We start from the raw sequence: 20693 nt of genomic DNA on the forward strand, positions 1-20693 counted from the left end.
GATAAAATAGACTTTAAAATAAAGAATGTTACAAGAGACAAGGAAGGACACTACGTAATGATCAAGGGATCAATCCAAGAAGAAGATATAGCAATTATAAATATATATAATATTATAAATATATATGGTGCACCATAGGAGCACCTCAATACATAAGGCAACTGCTAACACCTATAAAACAGGAAATTGACAGTAACACAATAATAGTGGGGGACTTTAACACCTCACTTACACCAATGGACAGACCATCCAAACAGAAAATTAATAAGGAAACACAAGCTTTAAATGACACAATAGACCAGATAGATTTAATTGATATTTATAGGACATTCCATCCAAAAACAGCAGATTACACTTTCTTCTCAAGTGCGCATGGAACATTCTCCAGGATAGATCACATCTTGGTTCACAAATCAAGCCTCAGTAAATTTAAGAAAATTGCAATTGTATCAAGCATCTTTTCTGACCACAATGCTATGAGATTAAAAATCAATTACAGGGAAAAAAATGTAAAAACACAAGCACATGGAGGCTAAACACTACATTACTAAATAACCAAGAGACCACTGAAGAAATCAAAAGAGGAAATCAAAAAATACCTAGAGGGCTTCCCTGGTGGCGCTGTGGTTAAGAATCTGCCTGCCAATGCAGGGGACATGGGTTCAAGCCCTAGTCTGGGAAGATCCCACATGTCATGGAGCAACTAAGTCCGTGTGCCACAACTACCGAGCCTGCACTCTAGAGCCCGTGCTCTGCAACAAGAGAAGCCACCACAATGAGAAGCCAGTGCACCACAGCAAAGAGTAGTCCCCACTCTCCTCAACTAGAGAAAAGCTCAGGTGCAGCAACAAAGACCCAGTGCAGCCAAAAATAAAATTAATTAATTTTAAAAAAACATTTAAAAAATACCTAGAGACAAATGACAGTGAAAACACAACAATCCAAAACTTACGGGATGCAGCAAAAGCAGTTCTAAGAAGGAAGTTTATAACAATACAAGCCTACCTCAATAAACAAGAAAAATCTCAAATAAACAATCTAACCTTACACCTAAAGGAACTAGAGAAAGAAGAACAAACAAAACCCAAAGTTAGTAGAAGGAAAGAAATCATAAAGATCAGAACAGAAATAAATGAAATAGAAACAATAGCAAAGATCAATAAAACTAAAAGCTGGTTCTTTGAGAAGATAAACAAAATTGATAAACCATTAGCCAGACTCATCAAGAAAAAGAGGGAGAGGACTCAAATCAATAAAATTAGAAATGAAAAAGGAGAAGTTACAACAGACCGCAGAAATACAAAACATCCTGAGACTACTACAACCAACTCTATGCCAATAAAATGGACAACCTGGAAGAAATGGACAAATTCTTAGAAAAGTATAGCATTCCGAGACTGAACCAGGAAGAAATAGAAAATATGAACAGAAAAATCACAAGTAATGAAATTGAAACTGTGATTAAAAATCTTCCAACAAACAAAAGTCCAAGACCAGATGGCTTCACAGGTGAATTCTATCAAACATTTAGAGAAGAGCTAACACCCATCCTTCTCAAACTCTTCTAAAACATTGCAGAGGAAGGAGCACTCCCAAACTCATTCTATGAGGCCACCATCACCCTGATACCAAAACCAGACAAAGATACTACAAAAAAAGAAAATTATAGACCAATATCACTGATGAATATAGATGCAAAAATCCTCAGCAAAGTACTAGCAAACAATCCAACAACACATTAAAAGGATCATACACCATGATCAAGTGGGATTTATCCCAGGTATGCAAGGATTCTTCAATATATGAACATCAATCAATGTGATACACCATATTAACAAACTGAAGAATAAAAACCATATGATCATCTCAATAGATGCAGAAAAATGCTTTTGACAAAATTCCACACCCGTTTATGATAAAAACTCTCCAGAAAGTGGGCATAGAGGGAACCTACCTCAACATAATAAAGGTCATATACGACAAACCCACAGCAAACATGATTCTCAGTGTTGAAAAACTGAAAACATTTCCTCTAACATCAGGAAGAAGACAAGGATATCCACTCTCACCACTACTATTAAACATAGTTTTGGAAGTCCTAGCCACAGCGATCAGAGAAGAAAAAGAAATAAAAGGAATACCAATTGGAAAAGAAGAAGTAAAACTGTCACTGTTTGCAGATGACATGATACTATATACAGAGAATCCTGAAGATGCCACCAGAAAACTACTAGAGCTAATCAATGAATTTGGTAAAGTTTCAGGATACAAAATTAATGCACATAACTTATAAGAACCTGATATATAAAAAAATAAAATAAAACTCAAAAATTCAGGAAAAAAAAACAAAATTAATGCACAGAAATCTCTTGCATTCCTATACACTAATGATGAAAAATCTGAAAGAGAAATTAAGAAAACACTCCCATTTACCACTGCAACAAAAAGAATAAAATACCTAGGAATAAACCTACCTAGGGAGACAAAAGACTTGTATGCAGAAAACTATAAGACACTGATGAAAGAAATTAAAGATGATACCAACAGATGGATAGATATACCATGTTCTTGGATTGGAAGAATCAATATTGTGAAAATGACTGTACTACCCAAAGCAATCTACAGATTCAATGCAATCCCTACCAAATTACCAATGGCATTTTTTACAGAACTAGAACAAAAAATCTTAAAATTTGTATGGAGACACGAAAGACCCCGAATAGCCAAAGTACTCCTGAGGGAAGAAAACGGATCTGGAGGAATCAGGCTCCCTGACTTCAGACTATACTACATAGCTACAGTAATCAAGACAATATGATACTGGCACAAAAATGGAAATATAGATCAATGGAACAGGATAGAAAGCCCAGAGATAAACCCATGCACCTGTGGTCAACTAGTCTATGACAAAGGAGGCAAGGATATACAATGGAGAAAAGGCAGTCTCTTCAATAAGTGGTGCTGGGAAAACTGGACAGCTACATGTGAAAGAATGAAATTAGAACACTCCCTAACACCATGCACAAAAATAAACTCAAAATGGATTAGAGACCTAAATGTAAGACTGGGCACTATAAAACTCTTAGAGGAAAACATAGGAAGAACACTCTTTGACATAAATCACAGGAAGATCTTTTTTGATCCACCTCCTAGAGTAATGGAAATAAAAACAAAAATAAACAAATGGGATCTAATGAAACTTAAAAGCTTTTGCACAAAGGAAACTACAAACAAGATGAAAAGAAAACTCTCAGAATGGGAGAAAATATTTGCAAACGAATCAATGGACAAAGGATTAATCTCCAAAATATATAAACAGCTCATGCAGCTCAATATTAAAAAAAAAACCTCAATCCAAAAGTGGGCCAAAGACCTAAATAGACATTTCTCCAAAGAAGATATAAAGATGGCAAGGAAGCACATGAAAAGCTGCTCAACATCACTAATTATTAGAGAAATGCAAATCAAAACTACAATGAGGTATCACCTCACACCAGTTAGAATGGGCATCATGAGAAAATCTACAAACAACAAATGCTGGAGAGGGTGTGGAGAAAAGGGAACCCTCTTGCACTGTTGGTGGGAATGTAAGTTGATACAGCCACTATGGAGAACAGTATGGAGGTTCCTTAAAAAACTAAAAATAGAAATACCATATGACCCAGCAATCCCACTACTGGTCATATACCCAGAGAAAACCTTAATTCAAAAAGACACATGCACCCCAATGTTCATTGCAGCACTGTTTACAATAACAAGGTCATGGAAGCAACCTAAATGCCCATCGACAGACGAATGGATAAAGAAGATGTGGTACCTATATACAATGGAATATTACTCAGCCAATAAAAGGAACAAATTGGATCATTTGTAGAGACATGGATGGATCTAGAGACTGTCATACAGAGTGAAGTAAGTCAGAAAGAGAAAAACAAATATCATATATTAACACATGTATGTGGAACCTAGCAATATGGTACAGAAGAACTGGTTTGCAGGGCAGAAATAGAGTCACAGATGTAGAGAACAAATGTATGGACACCAAGGGGGGAAAGCAGCGGGGGATGGGGGGTAGTGTGATGAATTGGGAGATTGGGATTGACATACATACACTATTATGTATAAAATGGATAACTAGTAAGAACCTGCTGTATAAAGAAATAAAATTCAAAAATAAATTTTAAAAATAAATAAATAAATAAAAACTACAATGAGAGAAGGAAAAGAACTACACCTCACACTAGTCAGAATGGCTGTCATCAAAAAGTCTACAAATAAATGCTGAAGAAAGTGTGGAGAAAAAGGAACCCACCGACACTGTTGGTGGGAATGTAAATTGGTACAGCCACTATAGAGAACAGTATGGAGGTTCCTTAAAGAACTACAAATAAAGTTACCATATGATCCAGCAATCCCACTCTTGGGTATATTTCTGGAAAAGATGAAAACTAATTTAAAAAGATACATGCATCCCAATGTTCATAGCAGCACTGTTTACAATAACCAAGGCATGGGGCTTCCCTGGTGGTACAGTGGTTAAGAATCTGCCTGACAATGCAGGGGACACAGGTTCGAGCCCTTGTCCGGGAAGATCCCACATGCCGCAGAGCATGTGCAACTAAGTCTGTGTGCCACAACTACTGAGCCTGCGCTCTAGAGCCCACGAGCCACAACTGCTGAAGCCCACGTGGCACAACTACTGAAGCCCCTGCACCTAGAGCCCGTGCTCCACAACAAGAGAAGCCACCACAATGAGAAGTCCGTGTTCCGCAACGAAGAGTAGCCCCTGCTCGCTGCAACTAGAGAAAGCTTGCGTGCAGCAACGAAGACCCAATGCAGCCAAAAATAATTAAATAAGATTTATTAAAAAAAAAATAGCCAAGGCATGGAAACAACCCAAGTGTTCATCAACAGATGAATGGATAAAGAAGATGTCACACACACACACACACACACACACACACACAATGGAATATATTACTCAGTCATAAAAAAGAATGAAATAATACCATTTGCAGTAACATGGATGGAGCTGGAGATGATCATACTAAGTGAAGTAAGTCAAAGACTAATACTATATGATATCACTTATATGTGGAATCTAAAAAATAATACAAATGAGCTTTTTACAAAACAGATAGACTCACAGACATAGAAAACAAACTTATGGTTACCGAGGGGGAAGGGGGGTGGGGTGAGGGATAAATTAGAAGTATGGATTAAAATGTACACTACCATATACAAAATAGGCAAACAACAAGGATTTACTGTATAGCACAGGGAGCTATATTGAATATCTTGTAACAACATATTATGGAAAAGAATTAAAAAACCCAACATATATATGTATAACCGAATTACTTTGCTGTGCGCATGAAACTAACACAATATTGTAAATCAACTATACTTCAGTACAAAAAAAAAAGAGATGTATGTTTACAGAAGTCCAAGATGTAATAAGCAAAAAAAAGCAAGTTTCAGAACTAAATGTGTATAGTAAGGTACATTTTTAGTTATATACCTATTTGTTCCACATTATATGGATTTGTAATGTTTGAATTTTATCAATGAAATTTATTTTATAATAAAAACATCAATATAAATGAGATCCTGATACTTTAAAAAAATTAGGGCCTCCTAATGAACTTGCATCTTATGGGGTCTTCAAAATCTCAGCTTTGGAAAGCCTATAATCCACTTTCTTCATTTAGAGGTGATCAGACTTTAAGAACTGACTAATTAAGCAAAACTGGCAAGAGACTTGTAAGACTCAGAAGCCAGATGCCAATGTTTTGATTTACACTGGGATATTGAACGACTTGTTTTTGTAAACTCAAAAGCAGTGCTATGTGCCTTGTTTGGCCAGAATCTAAAGCAGAACTCTAAGGCTTATGACCTTTGTGTGGTTGTGTGATGAAAATCAGAGGGTGAAGCATTTGCCATAATAACCTTCATTCATTTTAAAGGCAGATCTGTCTTCACTGACATTTAGGCTATAGAGAGGTGCTGCTGAAGCAACGTTGATAGATAGCAGCTCAAAAAAAAAAAAAAAAGCAGAAAAATGTTTTAAGGGTAGAACAACCATCTCAAATGTCTGTGCTAATACATAGGAAATCCGGAAAAGAAAGCTACAGACAGATAACAGATACGCCTGAATAAGCTTCTTAAGAAATCAAACTCCTAAGAAAACTACTTCAAAGAAGCCCTCTGAATCCTCTAGACTGGTTGAAAGTGTTCTCTTGCTTTCTGATTTTTTATAGAAAAGTAAAGGCAGAAGCAAACTGATATCTTGTCAGAGTTTGTAATTGTATTGTTTAAATTACTACTTAGATTAATTAATTTGCACAGATTTGTAAAAGCTTTATATCCCAGAATGTAATGAAATACAGTATTTGTGGTTATTGCTATTAAAATTAGTCATCTTTCTCATTATGTCAAGAACATAATCCCTTTTAGGTAGCTGTTTCTAGCATGAAATAATTCCAGTTTGATCTACAGTACCCTTTCCAGGAACATAAAATGCCTTGCATGTAAGCACTTCTTAGGTGTAAGAGGACCTTTCATTTATCTAGGAATAGTGCTGGAGATCCCATGATTGGGCACAGTGGTGAATCTGGTAATAAATACCTAGTCTACCTTTAGCTTTTCACTTATTTGCTATATTGCAAAGTAATAGAGAGAGAATTTGGTAGGCTCAGTATCCTGGAGAAATTGACATGACTCAAGAGTAGTAACAGGTTCCAGTACACCACTGGGTCCTTCTGTCTGAGCAATGCATGACATAAAACCAGCTAATTAAGCCACTTATATTCTGAAAATGTAGGTTTATATTGCTGTGACAGAGCTGAAGATCATGCTTGCCAAAATGCCTGCAAGAGAATTCTGATGTCTAAGAAAACAGAAATGGAGATTGTTGATGGCCTCATCGAGGGTTGTAAGACCCAGCCTTTGCCTCAGGATCCACTTTGGCAGTGTTTTCTTGAAAGCTCACAATCTGTTCACCCTGGAGTCACTGTACACCCTCCTCCCTCTACGGGCCTTGATGGCGCTAAATTGCACTGTTGTTCTAAAGCAAACACTTCAACATGTAGGTCAGTACCTCATTTTCCTTTATTAAAAACAGTAGAAAATAGCATTTTAATTAATGAATTTAAGTCTAGCAAATGTGTGTTATATTCTACTGTGTAGTCTTAAGAGTCTAGAAGATATAAAATCATTCTTTCATCCAGCAGATATTTATTGAGCATCATGTATATATAGAACATTGTTTTTGTACATTGAGCTAAAAACACTGTGTTTTGGGGTATGGAGGTTTAGCATTGGCAGGGAAATAAATATTTAAAGATGATGCAATATGAATTCTACCCTCGAGGTTATCGTCAAGTAAGCTTACAACTTAGGAGATGTTTTGACCAGACATCTAAGGGATATTCTTTTTGTTAAATTGTGAAACTTTGAACTTAATCAACTTTTTGCATATGTTGGTGAATAACCTGGGCTGGCACTTATATCCAAAGTTAGACAGCAGTGTATTGGCATTCATTTGGATGATACACTTAGGGATAAAAAATTGGCAATACTATTTGTGTAGGATGGAGGAAACACAATCTAGAGATAAGAATAAATGGAGATAAGGTAATGGTTTAACACAGGTGAAACAGAAGTTTGCTTTATTAGAGATATTTTGGGTGAAAAGGTACCACATATTACTAGAATATCCTGAAGTGAATGTGACATACAAAGAGTGAAACGATCTTTCCTGTGGTTTCTAAATTGGATGGACTTTATCAAAAAATTGTGCCTAGAACAGCTTATCAGACTTTATCAAAGATATGAAAAAATCTGGAAAATATCCAAAGAAAATTAACAGAAGAGCTAAAAGAGAAGTTAAGTTGGCCCTATAATTCAGGAAATTGGGTTGCTGATAGGAATTAATAAATGTACATATGGGAGGGATGCTGAGTACTTCTTTTTTTTTTATTAGTTAAAGATGTATTTTATTTTTTTATTTTTTTACAACTTTATTGGAGTATAATTGCTTCACAATGGTGTATTAGTTTCTGCTCTGAGTACTTCTTTGAATGTCTACAAAAGAGTTTATGCCCTGTAGTCACTGGAGATAGGACTGGCTGTGTCATCCCAGAAGAATTTCAGTAAGAAACATGGCACCTCTTACCTTGATGTAAGGTTTTATGGTTTACTGAATGCTTTCACTTTCATCTTGTTTCATCCTCATGAAACCTTACAAGATGACTGGTATCATCTTATGACTGATGTCAATTTGAATAATTCTTGTATATATATAGAAAACTAACTCTGAGATGTTAAACAATCTGTCCAAGATCATACAGAAAGTTAGGACTAAAGAAAGGACTGATTTCCAGATCAAGGTACCTAATGGATTTTTTTTTTTTTTTTTTTTTTTTATGGCTGCGTTGGGTCTTAGTTGCTGCGTGCAGGCTTTCTCTAGTTGTGGCAAGCAGGGCTAGTCTTTGTTGCGGTGCGCGGGCTTCTCATTGCTGTGGCTTCTCTTGTTGCAGAGCACAGGCTCTAGGCACAGAGGCTTAGTAGTTGTGGCACGTGGGCTTAGTAGTTGTGGCTCACGGGCTCTAGAGCACAGGCTCAGTAGTTGTGGAGCACAGGCTTAGTTGCACCACGGCATGTGGGATCTTCCTGGACCAGGGCTCAAACCTGTGTCCCCTGCCTTGGCAGGCAGATTCTCAACCACTGCACCTCCAGCGAAGTCCCTACCTAATGGATCTTGATATCAGCTTTCTCATCCCCATGATGTGTAAGCTCAATTGAGAGCAAGGACTTTATCTCTTTTATTCACCACTGCATTTCCAGTGCCTTCAACAGGGCCTCACACAAAACAGGCACTCAATAAATGCTGGTAGAGTGAATGAGCAAACTTATAAAAGTAAAGATACTCTCCACATAGGGGTAATTATGAGAGTCAAAATGTGACAGGGGTGGAGAATTTCTACTTGTGACTTTGCATATTCCGGTAGTATTAAAATTTTATATTATGTGTTACTTCTTTTTACACCTTTATTACATTTATAAATGTTAAAAATTAAACTAATGAATATAATGTGTGAAAGCACTTTGGAAATGATACTGATGTTATTTTAGCTATATACATGCACTGAAGTTGCTTTATAATCATCGAGTACTGAAATAAAAATGCATACATACTACAATAGTGTATATATATATATAGTATATATTGCTATATACAATAGTTTATAGCAGTTTTGGAATTCATAAAGCCTTTACATGTAGGCTATCTTGGTATATCTTAAGGAATATAAGTGGCTTGGGGATACTTTTTCAGGGAGAATCCAGTGAACCCTAAGTCTATAATGCTTCTTAAAAGGAGTCTGGGGCTTTCCTGGTGGCGCAGTGGTTGAGAGTCCACCTGCCGATGCAGGGGATGCGGGTTCGTGCCCCCGTCCGGGAAGATCCCACATGCCGCGGAGTGGCTGGGCCCGTGAGCCATGGCTGCTGAGCCTGCACGTCCGGAGCCTGTGCTCCACAACGGGAGAGGCCACAACAGTGAGAGGCCCGCGTACCGCAAAAAAAAAAAAAAAAAAAAAAAAAAAGGAGTCTGAGGATCATGTCACAGTTTTGCCTCCTGTGATTGAAGCATAAGTATAGTGGACTATATCTTTGTGGAGGCAAAACCATATGCTTTACCTTACTTCAAGTAAAGGTAAAAGAGAGATCAGAAATATAAAGGGGAATAATTGTGCCAAGAATAAGGATGTACAAATACTATAATTAAACATTAAATTTAGCACTGAGCTTTCTAGAAACCATAGCAAAAAGGAAAGAGGTGGATAATAAAAGAAAGCTAACTTTTTCATATAAAAGATTTTTCAGGCTCTAAATTCTAGAAGATAGATCTTAGTCTTTTGGTTTTTGTACTTTTTGTACTTTTTTTTTCATTTATGTTCTAAAGTACAGTTCATAGAGTTCAAGTTTTATGCAAATCAAATATTTATTCATTTGGCTCATCTGTACGTTTCTTCATTTGTTCTTTTGTTTCAGGGAACTGTGCACTAAACTTTATAGCATGAGCTGGGGCAATACACAGAGTTGGCAAGAGTTTGATCGCTTTTGTGAATATAATCCAGTGGAAGTGTCCATGTTGACCTGTTTAGCAGATGTTCGGGAACCTTGCCAGTTGGGCTGTAGAAATCTTACCTACTGTACTAATTTTAACAACAGGTGGGAGCAAATTACTATACGTGAAATAGAAATATTTTATCATTAATTGCCTTGTTTTTAAATAAGTGAAAAGATCATTTTACTCTGATTTTGTTCCTGCTAAGTTAAAAGGAAGTCGTATACCTTTATCATTTCATCTTTAAATGTTATATTCTATCTTGTAAATCACCCCTGGGAAAGGAAGCACTGTAACAAAGTCCCTTCTAATCTCGAGATACTTCAAACTTCTAGAATTCCAAGAGTCTCCTCTGCCTTCAGTCTACCATTCTTCCCCTCTCCCTTCTGCTGCACCACCAGTGGAAATAATTCACTGCAGAATAAAACACTGTGAGCAATTTGCTCATCCGAATGCCCTCTTATGGACAATTTTGTGGGGTTTTTTTGTTTTTTGTTTTTTGCGGTACGCGGGTCTCTCACTGTTGCGGCCTCTCCTGTTGTGGAGCACAGGCTCCGGACGCGCAGCCTCAGCGGCCATGGCTTACGGGCCTAGCCGCTCCGCAGCATGTGGGATCTTCTCGGACGGGGGCACGAACCCGTGTTCCCTGCATCGGCAGGCGGACTGTCAACCACTGCGCCACCAGGGAAGCCCGGACAATTTGTTTTGAAGGACCTTCAGATTGGTTGAAGTTCCCACTCAGTGAGTCCCCTATTTCATACAAAAACTTTCTTTACAGAAGCAATTTGAATAGGTATTTCCCTGAGATATCAATTATGGTATGAAAAATAAGAGCCAAGAACTGAATTAATGGCTGAAGAAGCAATGAAGAAAACAGAAAAAGGGCATCCAGAAGCATAGAGAATACATATCCGAGAAGCCAGGGAGGGAGAGTTTCTAAGGAAAGGGGACTGGCTGGTTTTATGAGCTGCAGCCCAGAGATCAAGAACACAAAAAGGAAGAGAATCATTCAGTTGAGGCAGAAGGAATTTCAGAGGATACACCTCAAGCTAACACACATCCGATCCTCTTAAAAGTATTCAGATTATTATTTTGAGTAAGAAAATTGAGATATCTTTACAACTAGTGTTAGCCAATAAGGACCTGGCTTAGAGGTTGAGCAAATTTGAAGTCTATGAAATGTTTCAAGTTAAATTTGCACATAGTTCTAGCTTCTGGTAATGGTGGAGCAGTTTGTATCAGACTGCCACTCCTGTCAGTACCAATTATAAGCTCTGCACAAAATATAAAAACATAATTGTTTTGAAGGTATTTGAGAGTGACCAAAAGCAGGAGGAGGTACATCTCATGAAAGATAGAAACCACACTGAGTGGGGGCCACATTTATCCAGTTTTTTCTTCATGGGCACTCTCAGTCCCCTGGCATGGCATATAGAATTCAAGCAAAAAGCAGCAGTCTTGGGCTGAGGAGTTAAGAGATCACAGTTTGGGGCTGCCAGAGGGGCTGGATATGAAATTGGAAAATCCCAGAAAGGAGGGAACCACAAAAGGAGATGCCCCAACAATCTGCCTACAAGCTCCCCTTAAATCCTTGAATTTAACAGAGTCACAGGGTACAAGTTTAACATACAAAAGCCAATTGCATTTCTGTATATTAGCAACAAACAATTAGAAAATGAAGTTTATAAAAAAAAGTTTACACAATTGCATCAAAAATATGAAATACTGGGCTTCCCTGGTGGCACAGTGGTTGAGAGTCCACCTGACGATGCAGGGGACACGGGTTCGTGCCCCGGTCCGGGAGGATCCCACATGCCGCAGAGCAGCTGGGCCCGTGAGCCATGGCCGCTGAGCCTTTGTGTCTGGAGCCTGTGCTCCGCAACGGGAGAGGCCACAACAGTGAGAGGCCCGCGTACCGCAAAAAAAAAAAAAAAAAAAAGAAATACTTAGAGATAAATCTAACAAAAGATGTGCAAGAACTCTACACTAGGAACCAGAATACTTTGCAGAGAGAAGTTAAATGGAGAGAAGTACCATGTTCATGGATTAGAAGACTCAATATTTTTAAGATGTTAATTCTCCTGAAACCAATCTCCAGATTCAGTGCAATCTCAATCAAAATCCCAACCAGTGGGCTTCCCTGGTGGCGCAGTGGTTGAGAGTCCGCCTGCCGATGCAGGGGACACGGGCTCGTGCCCCAGTCTGGGAAGATCCCACATGCCGCAGAGCGGCTGGGCCCGTGAGCCATGGCCACTGAGCCTGTGCGTCTGGAGCCTGTTCTCCGCCACGGGAGAGGCCACAATGGTGAGAGGCCTGCGTACCGCAAAAAAAAAAAAAAAAAAAAAAAATCCCAACCAGCTTTTTAAAATAGAAAGTGCCAGACTAATTCTAAAATTCATATGAAAAGACAAATAACCTAGAATAGCTAAAACAATTTTTTTAAGGAATAAATTTGGAGAACTTACAGTACATGATTTCAAGACTTATTATAAAACAATAGAAATTAAGTCAATGTAGCAATTCCCTGGTGGTCCAGTGGTTAGGACTCTGTGCTTTCACTGCCAAGGGCCCAGGTTCAGTCCCTGGTCAAGCAACCTAAGATCCCGCAAGACGTGTGGCGCAGCCAAAAAAGAATAATAATAAATTATATAATAATAAATAAATAAATAATTTTTAATTTTAAAAAGAAATTAAATCAATGTAATATTGGCATAAGTTTAGACAAATAGATCAGTGACAAAATAGAGAGGCAAGAATAGACCCACACATATAAATTGATTTTCAACAAAGGCAGCAAGGCAATTCAGTGCAAAAAGAAACATCTTTTCAACAAATGATGCTGGAACAACTGAATATCTGTATGAAAAAAAAAAACCTTAACCTCCATCTCACACCATCCACAAAAATTAATTCAAGATGGGTTGTAGAACTAAACATAAAAGCTAAAAATAAAAGCTTCTAGAAAAAAAAAAATAGGAGACTATGTTGATAGCCTTGATATAGCCAGAGATTTTGTAGGCAGGACACAAAATACACTAATTATAAAAGAAAAAAATTAATGAACTAGAGTTGAACAATAAACATTTTTGTTCACCAAAAGACACCATTTAAAATTTGAAAAGATAAGCCACAGTCTGAGAAAAAATACTCAATATATTACACATGTACACACACACAAAATCACACACATGTGCATTTGACAGAGGTCCTGTATCCAGAATATATAAATAACTCCTACAGCCTCATAATAAAAAGTCAGACAACCCAATTAAAAAATGGGCAAAAAATTTTCAAGGACACTTCATCAAAGAAGACATCAAAAGAGCCACTTAGTATATGAAAAAGTGTATTACCATTAGTCATGCAAAATGCAAATAAAAACCCCAGTGAGATGCCTCCTCATACCAAATAGTTAAAATTAGAAGACTGACAAGCATGTAAACCAACTAGAAGTTTCATACATTGCTGGTGAGAGTGTAAAATGGTATGATCACTTTGGAAAACAGTTGGCAGTTTCTTAATAAGTTATGACCCAAAATTGCCATTCATAGCCAGGGGAAAGAGACATGAAAACTAGAAACAAACTTAATGTCTATAAAACAGTGAATGAATAAACCAGCATTTCTCAAAGTGTGGTCTGTGGTCCCCAAAACCCCTTGAGATCAAAACTATTTTTATAATAATACTAAGATGTTATTTGCCTATTTCACTCACATTCTCAAAAGAGTGAAGAGTGAAGTTTTCCAGCTGCTTTAAGACATGATAACAGCAACAGATTGAATGCAGGAGCAGATATGAAAATGCAGCTGTCTTCTATAAAGCCAGACAGTAAATAGATTTTCAAAACTATAAAACAGATCTACCCTTCTCACTGATTTTTGCTTTAACATGTAATGGGTTTATTATCATTTTAAATGAATTAATAAGTACTTTAAAAATCTCTCAGTTTAAAAAAAAAATCTCTCAGTTTTGATTTACAGTGTGATGGGTAGGGATGGATATAACCCACACAAACAAAAACTTTTTGAGAACTTAATAATTTCAAGAATGTAAATGAGTCCTGAGATCAAAAAGTTTGGGAACCACTGAGATAAACAAATTGTGGTACATTTATTAATGGAATACTACTGAACAATAAAAAGAACAATTTATATGTACAACATAAGTAAATCTCAAGAAGATTATTTAGCTAAAGACACTAGACCCAAAAGAATACATATAGTATGATTCCATTTATATGAAGTTCTACAACGGGCAGAATTAATCTATGGTGATCTAAGCACAAATGGTCGTGGCCTCTGGGGTGCAGTCAGCAGGGAGGGCATTGACTGGATAGGGACACAAAGGAACTTTCTGATGTGATGGAAATGCTTCTTTATTGATTTGGATATGCCTGTATGAATGTACATGTTTGTTAAATCACATCAAACTAACCATAAAATCTGTAAATTTTATTTTTATAAATAATACCTCAATTTTTAAAACTTGGACTTTAATATTTATTTTGTGAAATGAAAGAAATTGTATAGTTGGAGACGATAGTCCTGTCCACAGTGTTTTAAAGTTTTTAACTGCCTCACAAAAATCCATATTATAAAGAAAAATTGCAATCAGAGTCAATGCTAGTGTCTGTGTCTACATTGAATTTTCATATATTCAAAGCTGACAGTCTTTGTATGTACTTTCTTCTTTTAAAAAAAGATCAGATTTTCCTGATGCATTAGCATGTCAAGATTTTACACATTGTTTCTCTGTAGAAAGTAATTGCCTCTTGATTCCTTCTGGCCTTTTTTCTCTTCAGACCAACAGAACTTTTCAGGAGTTGCAATGCTCAGTCAGATCAGGGAGCCATGAATGACATGAAGCTGTGGGAGAAAGGAAGCATAAAGATGCCATTTATCAACATACCTGTTCTTGACATTAAAAAGTGCCAGCCAGAAATGTGGAAAGCAATAGCTTGTTCACTGCAGATTAAACCTTGTCATAGTAAATCCCGGGGAAGTATTATTTGCAAGTAAGTTTCATCATAATGACTCTCTGGTTTTGGTTCAGACCCTTCATGATCTCTACCCACAGCCTATCTTTAGTTTTCTTTCCCACCACTTCCTTTTGCCCATCACCCCCACATGTCAAATGCTTTCCCACTTTTCGTCCTCTGCTGAAAATACTCTTCCATCTCCACTCACCCACCACCTGTCCTTCTTAGCCCCTCTCAAATACCAGTCATTCCTATGGAATCTTCCCAGATTTCTCCAGCTGATAATAATTTATCCTTACTACAAATTTCTGTAGACCTTTATTTGTACATCTCTTATGGAACTTAGTTCAAGAAACATTGTGTATCTTCAGTGCACAATTCTATTTGTATATTTTAATTGGTGTACTTGTTTTATATTCTGTTAGACCTTGCTCTCCTTGAGGAGTTTATTCTTTGTACCTCTCTTTTGTTATCTCCTCTCTCCTCTTTTTCTCCTCTTCAGGGATTAGCATAATCCTAATATACAATAGGTATTCCAAAAATGTTTGATGAGTGAAAGACTTAGTAAATATAGTCATTAGGGCCTGTTCCTAAAACATTTTGTGAATGGTTTGCTTAAGATCTAGGATAAAGTGCAAGGACCTACTGTATAGCACAAGGAACTATACTCAGTATTTTGTAATAACCTATAAGGGAGAAGAATCTGAAAAAGAATATATATATATATATAAAGAAAAAGAATATATATATATATAACTGAATCACTTTGCTATACCTGAAACTAACACAACATTATAAATAAAACTATACTCCAATAAAAAATAAAATTTTAAAAAAGTAAATAGGAAGACAAAAAAAAAAGGATCTAAGATAAAGATGAAAGCTGCTATGGTGGGTGAAACCAAAAGCATTAAATACATAGTAATCTGTGTCAGCTGCTCTTCAAGCATCTTTTTTTCCAAAACCAAAGTAATATCCAGCCGTTAAGGTGTTGGTATGTGGCTCAGTGCTGCTGGGCACTTGATGACTGACTGCAGATTATTTCAACCTTGAATAGGGTCTGGATCTGTTCTCTGACATGACTTGAGGGTGGCCCGAGTAGGGGAGAGATGAGGGGTAACTACTGGGTGACAAGCAAGAGGCAACAAGTGGGAAATTTATAGACTCTTAGCACAGAAATTTTATAGATGTCAAATCCCCATTGAAGACAGAAAATTTTAAAGTAATGGATTTTCCAGTTGTTATAGGCCAAACACCTTAATGTTGATAACAAAGCAGATTTTAAAAAAGAGAACGGCAGGAAGGGAGTGATAAAAGAAGAAAAGAAGAAGCAAGCATGCATAAGGTCCTGAGACAATGTATGATTTTGCAAAGAGCAAAATCAGATTAGCCTAGGTTCATTTCCTTTCAAAGACAGTGAAAAACCACACTGATGGTAGTAACAGTAAGTATGAGTGTAAAATTTGAGCAAGGCCTTTGATCTCAGGCCGGAGGAAGTTAGGCATGCTTTGATATGGTAATACATTACTTACTCCTCAACCTAATAAGGTCTGCTATCACTCTTATTCTCTTTTGTCATACTTACACCTATAAAGTGTGAAACATTGTTGAGTTATGAAAACTGAAACAGAATTGATATTGGCTAGACATGTGAGGCAGTTCCTCAAACCCTAAATTTGTGTGTGTTTTCCTTTTCAAGATCAGATTGTGTGGAGATTCTGAAGAAATGTGGGGACCAGAACAAATTCCCTGAAGATCACACAGCTGAAAGTATTTGTGAGCTTCTATCACCTACAGATGACCTGGAGAACTGTATACCTTTGGATACATATCTCAGTAAGTACTTCGGTTTTTTTAATTTCAAAGGCTTCTCCCTTCTGTCTCTGCCCTTGATGTTTGCTTTAGATGAGCATCATTCTGTTGAGAACATGTGGTTTAATGATACTACCTCAACTGCAGACTCTTATTTGCTTGGCCTCTTTGGCTCAGGAAAGAATTGTCATCTTTCTTTCTTTTCTTTTTTTAATTTGTATTGGAATCTAGGTGATTTACAAGGTTGTGTTAGTTTCAGGTGTGCAGCAAAGTGAATCAGTTATACATATGCATATATACACTCTTTAAAAAGATTCTTTTCCCATATAGGACATTACAGAGTATTGAGTAGAGTTCCCTGTGCTATACATTAGGTCCTTATTAGTTATCTGTTTTATATATAGTAGTGTGTATATGTCAATCCCCCCATCTTAAAATATGTACAGAGAAGCAATTATTATATCAGTCTGAGGAGGTAGTGAACTGTTATCAATCAGGAATTCTAAGTGGTGAATCAGGGGCCAGCATATTCAGATAACCAGCTCTTTATCATTGCCGTCTCCTTGCCAAGATTTGACCAAGAAGTGGAATTTCACCTAGGGAGTCTTCAGCTTTCTGTCCTCAGAATATCAGTGGACCTGAGACAGGTGTTGGCTTGGACTTATCCACCAAATAGGGAGTAAGGAATGATGGTCTGGGTTAGTGCATGAAAAATAGAATTTTTCTGTGCCAAATACTCCTGCCAAGAGCTAGAAGAATAAGTTGGTATCTCCTTGAGGGATTCTGGAGCTAAGCTTCCTAGCAGGAGGTGACTATGTGTGGTGGAAACCAGGGAGTAACAAGTAGAACTCATACACACCATGTAGTTAGGGTAAGGGAAGTGTTTAGGCTGCCACCAGGGGGCATTAGTGCCATGAGCTAGCTGGAAAGGCAGTGAATTCAGCTCCTGCTAGCTTTGTTTGTCTGTGTTAGAGAGGATTAAGTTCAACTGCAAATAACAGAACAGATGGAAGCAAAAGAAAGCCCAGAAGTAAATAGTCCAGGGCTGTTATAGTGGCTCCATCACCAGGAACCCAGGCTCCTTTTCCTTTCTCCACCATCCTTAGTGCTTGGCTTCCACCATCAAGGTTACTTCGTGTATTTATCATCACAACATGACTACTGTAATTCTAGCCACCATATCCTAGTGTAAGGGAAAACCACCCCTAATTTTAAGGGAAACTGGGAGAGATGTTTTTATCTGTGGGCCCATTGCCATCCTGCTATATATAGCAGAAAATATCTGCTATATTTTCTCAAGACAAACAAACTGTGTCCCTTAGCCTTAGTGACCAGTATAGAAAAAAAGAGAGCATTAGACTAGAATCATAGGCAGATCACTTCTTTGAGTCTCAGCTTCCCTGTTTATAAAATGATTGGGCTGGATGAGATAAACTCCAAGAGCCCTCTACCTCTGTTAGCCTTAGAAGGTGAGTCTGGCCTAAAATCAAGTAGGCAAAATGAATGTATTCACAATCCTGGATGCTATTAGAGCAGTCAAATATATGTGTAGAAGGAAACTATTTCAGTGGGAGGAAACTTAAAGAAATGCTTTTGTTTAAATTTCAATACTCTTTTTAAATATCACACATATAGTTGGTCCTGCATATCCACAGGTTCCGCATTTGCAGATTGAAAATATTCGGAAAAGAAAAATTCCAGAATTTTCCAAAAGGCAAAACTTGAATTTGCTGTACACCTGGCAGCCATTTACATAGCATTTACATTTTATTTACAACTATTTACATAGTATTTACATTGTATTAGGTATTATAAATAACCTAGAGATGGACTTCCCTGGTGGCGCAATGGTTAAGAATCCGCCTGCCAATGCAAGGATCACAGGTTCGAGCCCTGGTCCGGGAAGATCCCACATGCCATGGAGCAACTAAGCCCGTGCGCCACAACTACTGAGCCTGCACTCTAGAGCCCGCGAGCCACAACTCCTGAAGCCCATGTGCCTAGAGCCTGTGCTCCACAACAAGAGAAGCCACCACAATGAGAAGCCCGCGTACCGCAACAGAGTAGCCCCTGCTCGCCACAAATAGAGAAAGCCCTTGCACAGCAACGAAGACCCAACACAGCCAAAAATAAATGAATTAATTAATTAAATTAAAATAAATAAATAATCTAGAGATGATTTAAACTATACAAGAGAGAGTACTTAGGTTATGTGCAAATACTATGTATGCCATTTTTTTTTAATGGTTTTATCTATTTATTTATTTATTTGCGGTACGTGGGCCTCTCACTGTTTTGGCCTCTCCTGTTGCGGAGCACAGGCTCCAGACGCGCAGGCTCAGCGGCCATGGCTCACGGGCCCAGCCGCTCCACAGCATGTGGGATCCTCCCAGACCCGGGCACGAACCCACGTCCCCTGCATCGGCAGGCAGACTCTCAACCACTGAGCCACCAGGGAAGCCCCTGTATGCCATTTTATATAAAGGACCTGAGCATCCTCAGATTTTGGTATCCATGGGGGTCCTGGAACCAATCCCCCACAGATACTGAGGGATGACTGTATATTAATGAGATTCTTCCTTGGTCATTGTTTAACAAGAAATATAATCATGGTATAGGGTTCATCTTACCATAATAAATTATCATCATTTATGGTGAAATGTGCTAAATTATCCCACTTAGACATAAGCTATTTGACTACCTTATTCAAAATATACCTGTTATTTTCCATCCCCTTATACTGCTTATTATTTATTGTTATCTAACTTTTTATTTACATACACACACACACACACACACACACACAGTGTCTATTTATTGTCTATTTCCTGATAAGAATGTAAACTCTATGTTAGAGATTTGTCTGTTTTGTTCACTACTGTATCTCCAGTACCTAGAACCTTGCCAGGTGTATTGTAGGCACCCAATAACATTTATTTATAACAAATGAATGAATGTATGTTTATGCTAAATGCACAAATGATCAAGGAATCTGAGTATTTTAATAGCTTGCTAGAGTCAGTCCTCATGAGCTGTCCATTTGTTCCAGATGTCATTAACTCAGACAATTTACAGACCTCTGTTACTCTTTTGGGTTGGTTAAACTGATCTGTTTTTGTTTTTTCAGGACCAAGTACTTTAGGTAACATTGTAGAAGAGGTAACGCATCCCTGTAACCCAAATCCTTGCCCCGCTAATGAGCTCTGTGAGGTAAACCGGAAAGGGTGTCCATCTGGTGATCCCTGCCTTCCATACTCTTGTGTTCAAGGTAAGAGGTAGATGGGTGGGGTGTGGGGTGGGTATGAGTACGTGCCTCTGCTGTTTCTTCATAGGAGTTATCTTTGGAATGAGATTATTTTCTAAATTATGTTTTTCTATAATGGTCAAGGTTTTTCCAACATGTATTATTTATGTAAGCAGAAAAAGACAAAGACAAATGTAATTTTCAATAGTCATTTTGATTGTAACCTAATTTCAATCCAAAACCAGACTCTTATAACGAGTCATAGGGTTCTTGACAACAAAAGAAGAAAGACCCTTGGGCCAGCTTTTTGTACTTTGTCTTCTATGCTGTAATGTTTGAGAAGATGTACTGCACATTGTTCGTGTTTTTTCTTTTCTTTCCTTTAAAACATGGAGAAATAACATTCTCAATCGGATGTGTAATTATCTTCATAAATTTAATGTTGTGCTGAAATGCACATGATTTTAAGGCTGAAAAATTTTTATCCCATAGAATTTTTATGGTCTTTATCTCTCTGTGGGTCCCTTTAG

General features: G+C 37.5%; 1 protein-coding gene across 4 annotated transcripts in view; it reads left to right on the forward strand.

Annotated features, from left to right (window-relative positions):
- Positions 1–20693, forward strand: part of RECK (reversion inducing cysteine rich protein with kazal motifs) — a 77314-nt gene that overhangs the window by 39046 nt on the left and 17575 nt on the right. For 3 of the 4 annotated variants that reach the window (XM_082624372.1, XM_082624373.1, XM_082624375.1), the window contains 5 exons: positions 6824–7091; positions 10054–10233; positions 14931–15143; positions 16807–16943; positions 20047–20187. In XM_082624372.1, the coding sequence (XP_082480498.1) occupies positions 6824–7091; positions 10054–10233; positions 14931–15143; positions 16807–16943; positions 20047–20187 (939 nt within the window). Of the gene's footprint in view, positions 1–1948; positions 2253–6823; positions 7092–10053; positions 10234–14930; positions 15144–16806; positions 16944–20046; positions 20188–20693 lie in introns of those variants that run through there. The other variant, XM_082624374.1, reaches the window with a different exon arrangement.

The sequence above is a fragment of the Mesoplodon mirus genome, assembly GCF_964341445.2.
Source record: "Mesoplodon mirus genome assembly, chromosome: 1".
Taxonomy (NCBI): Eukaryota; Metazoa; Chordata; class Mammalia; order Artiodactyla; family Ziphiidae; genus Mesoplodon; species Mesoplodon mirus.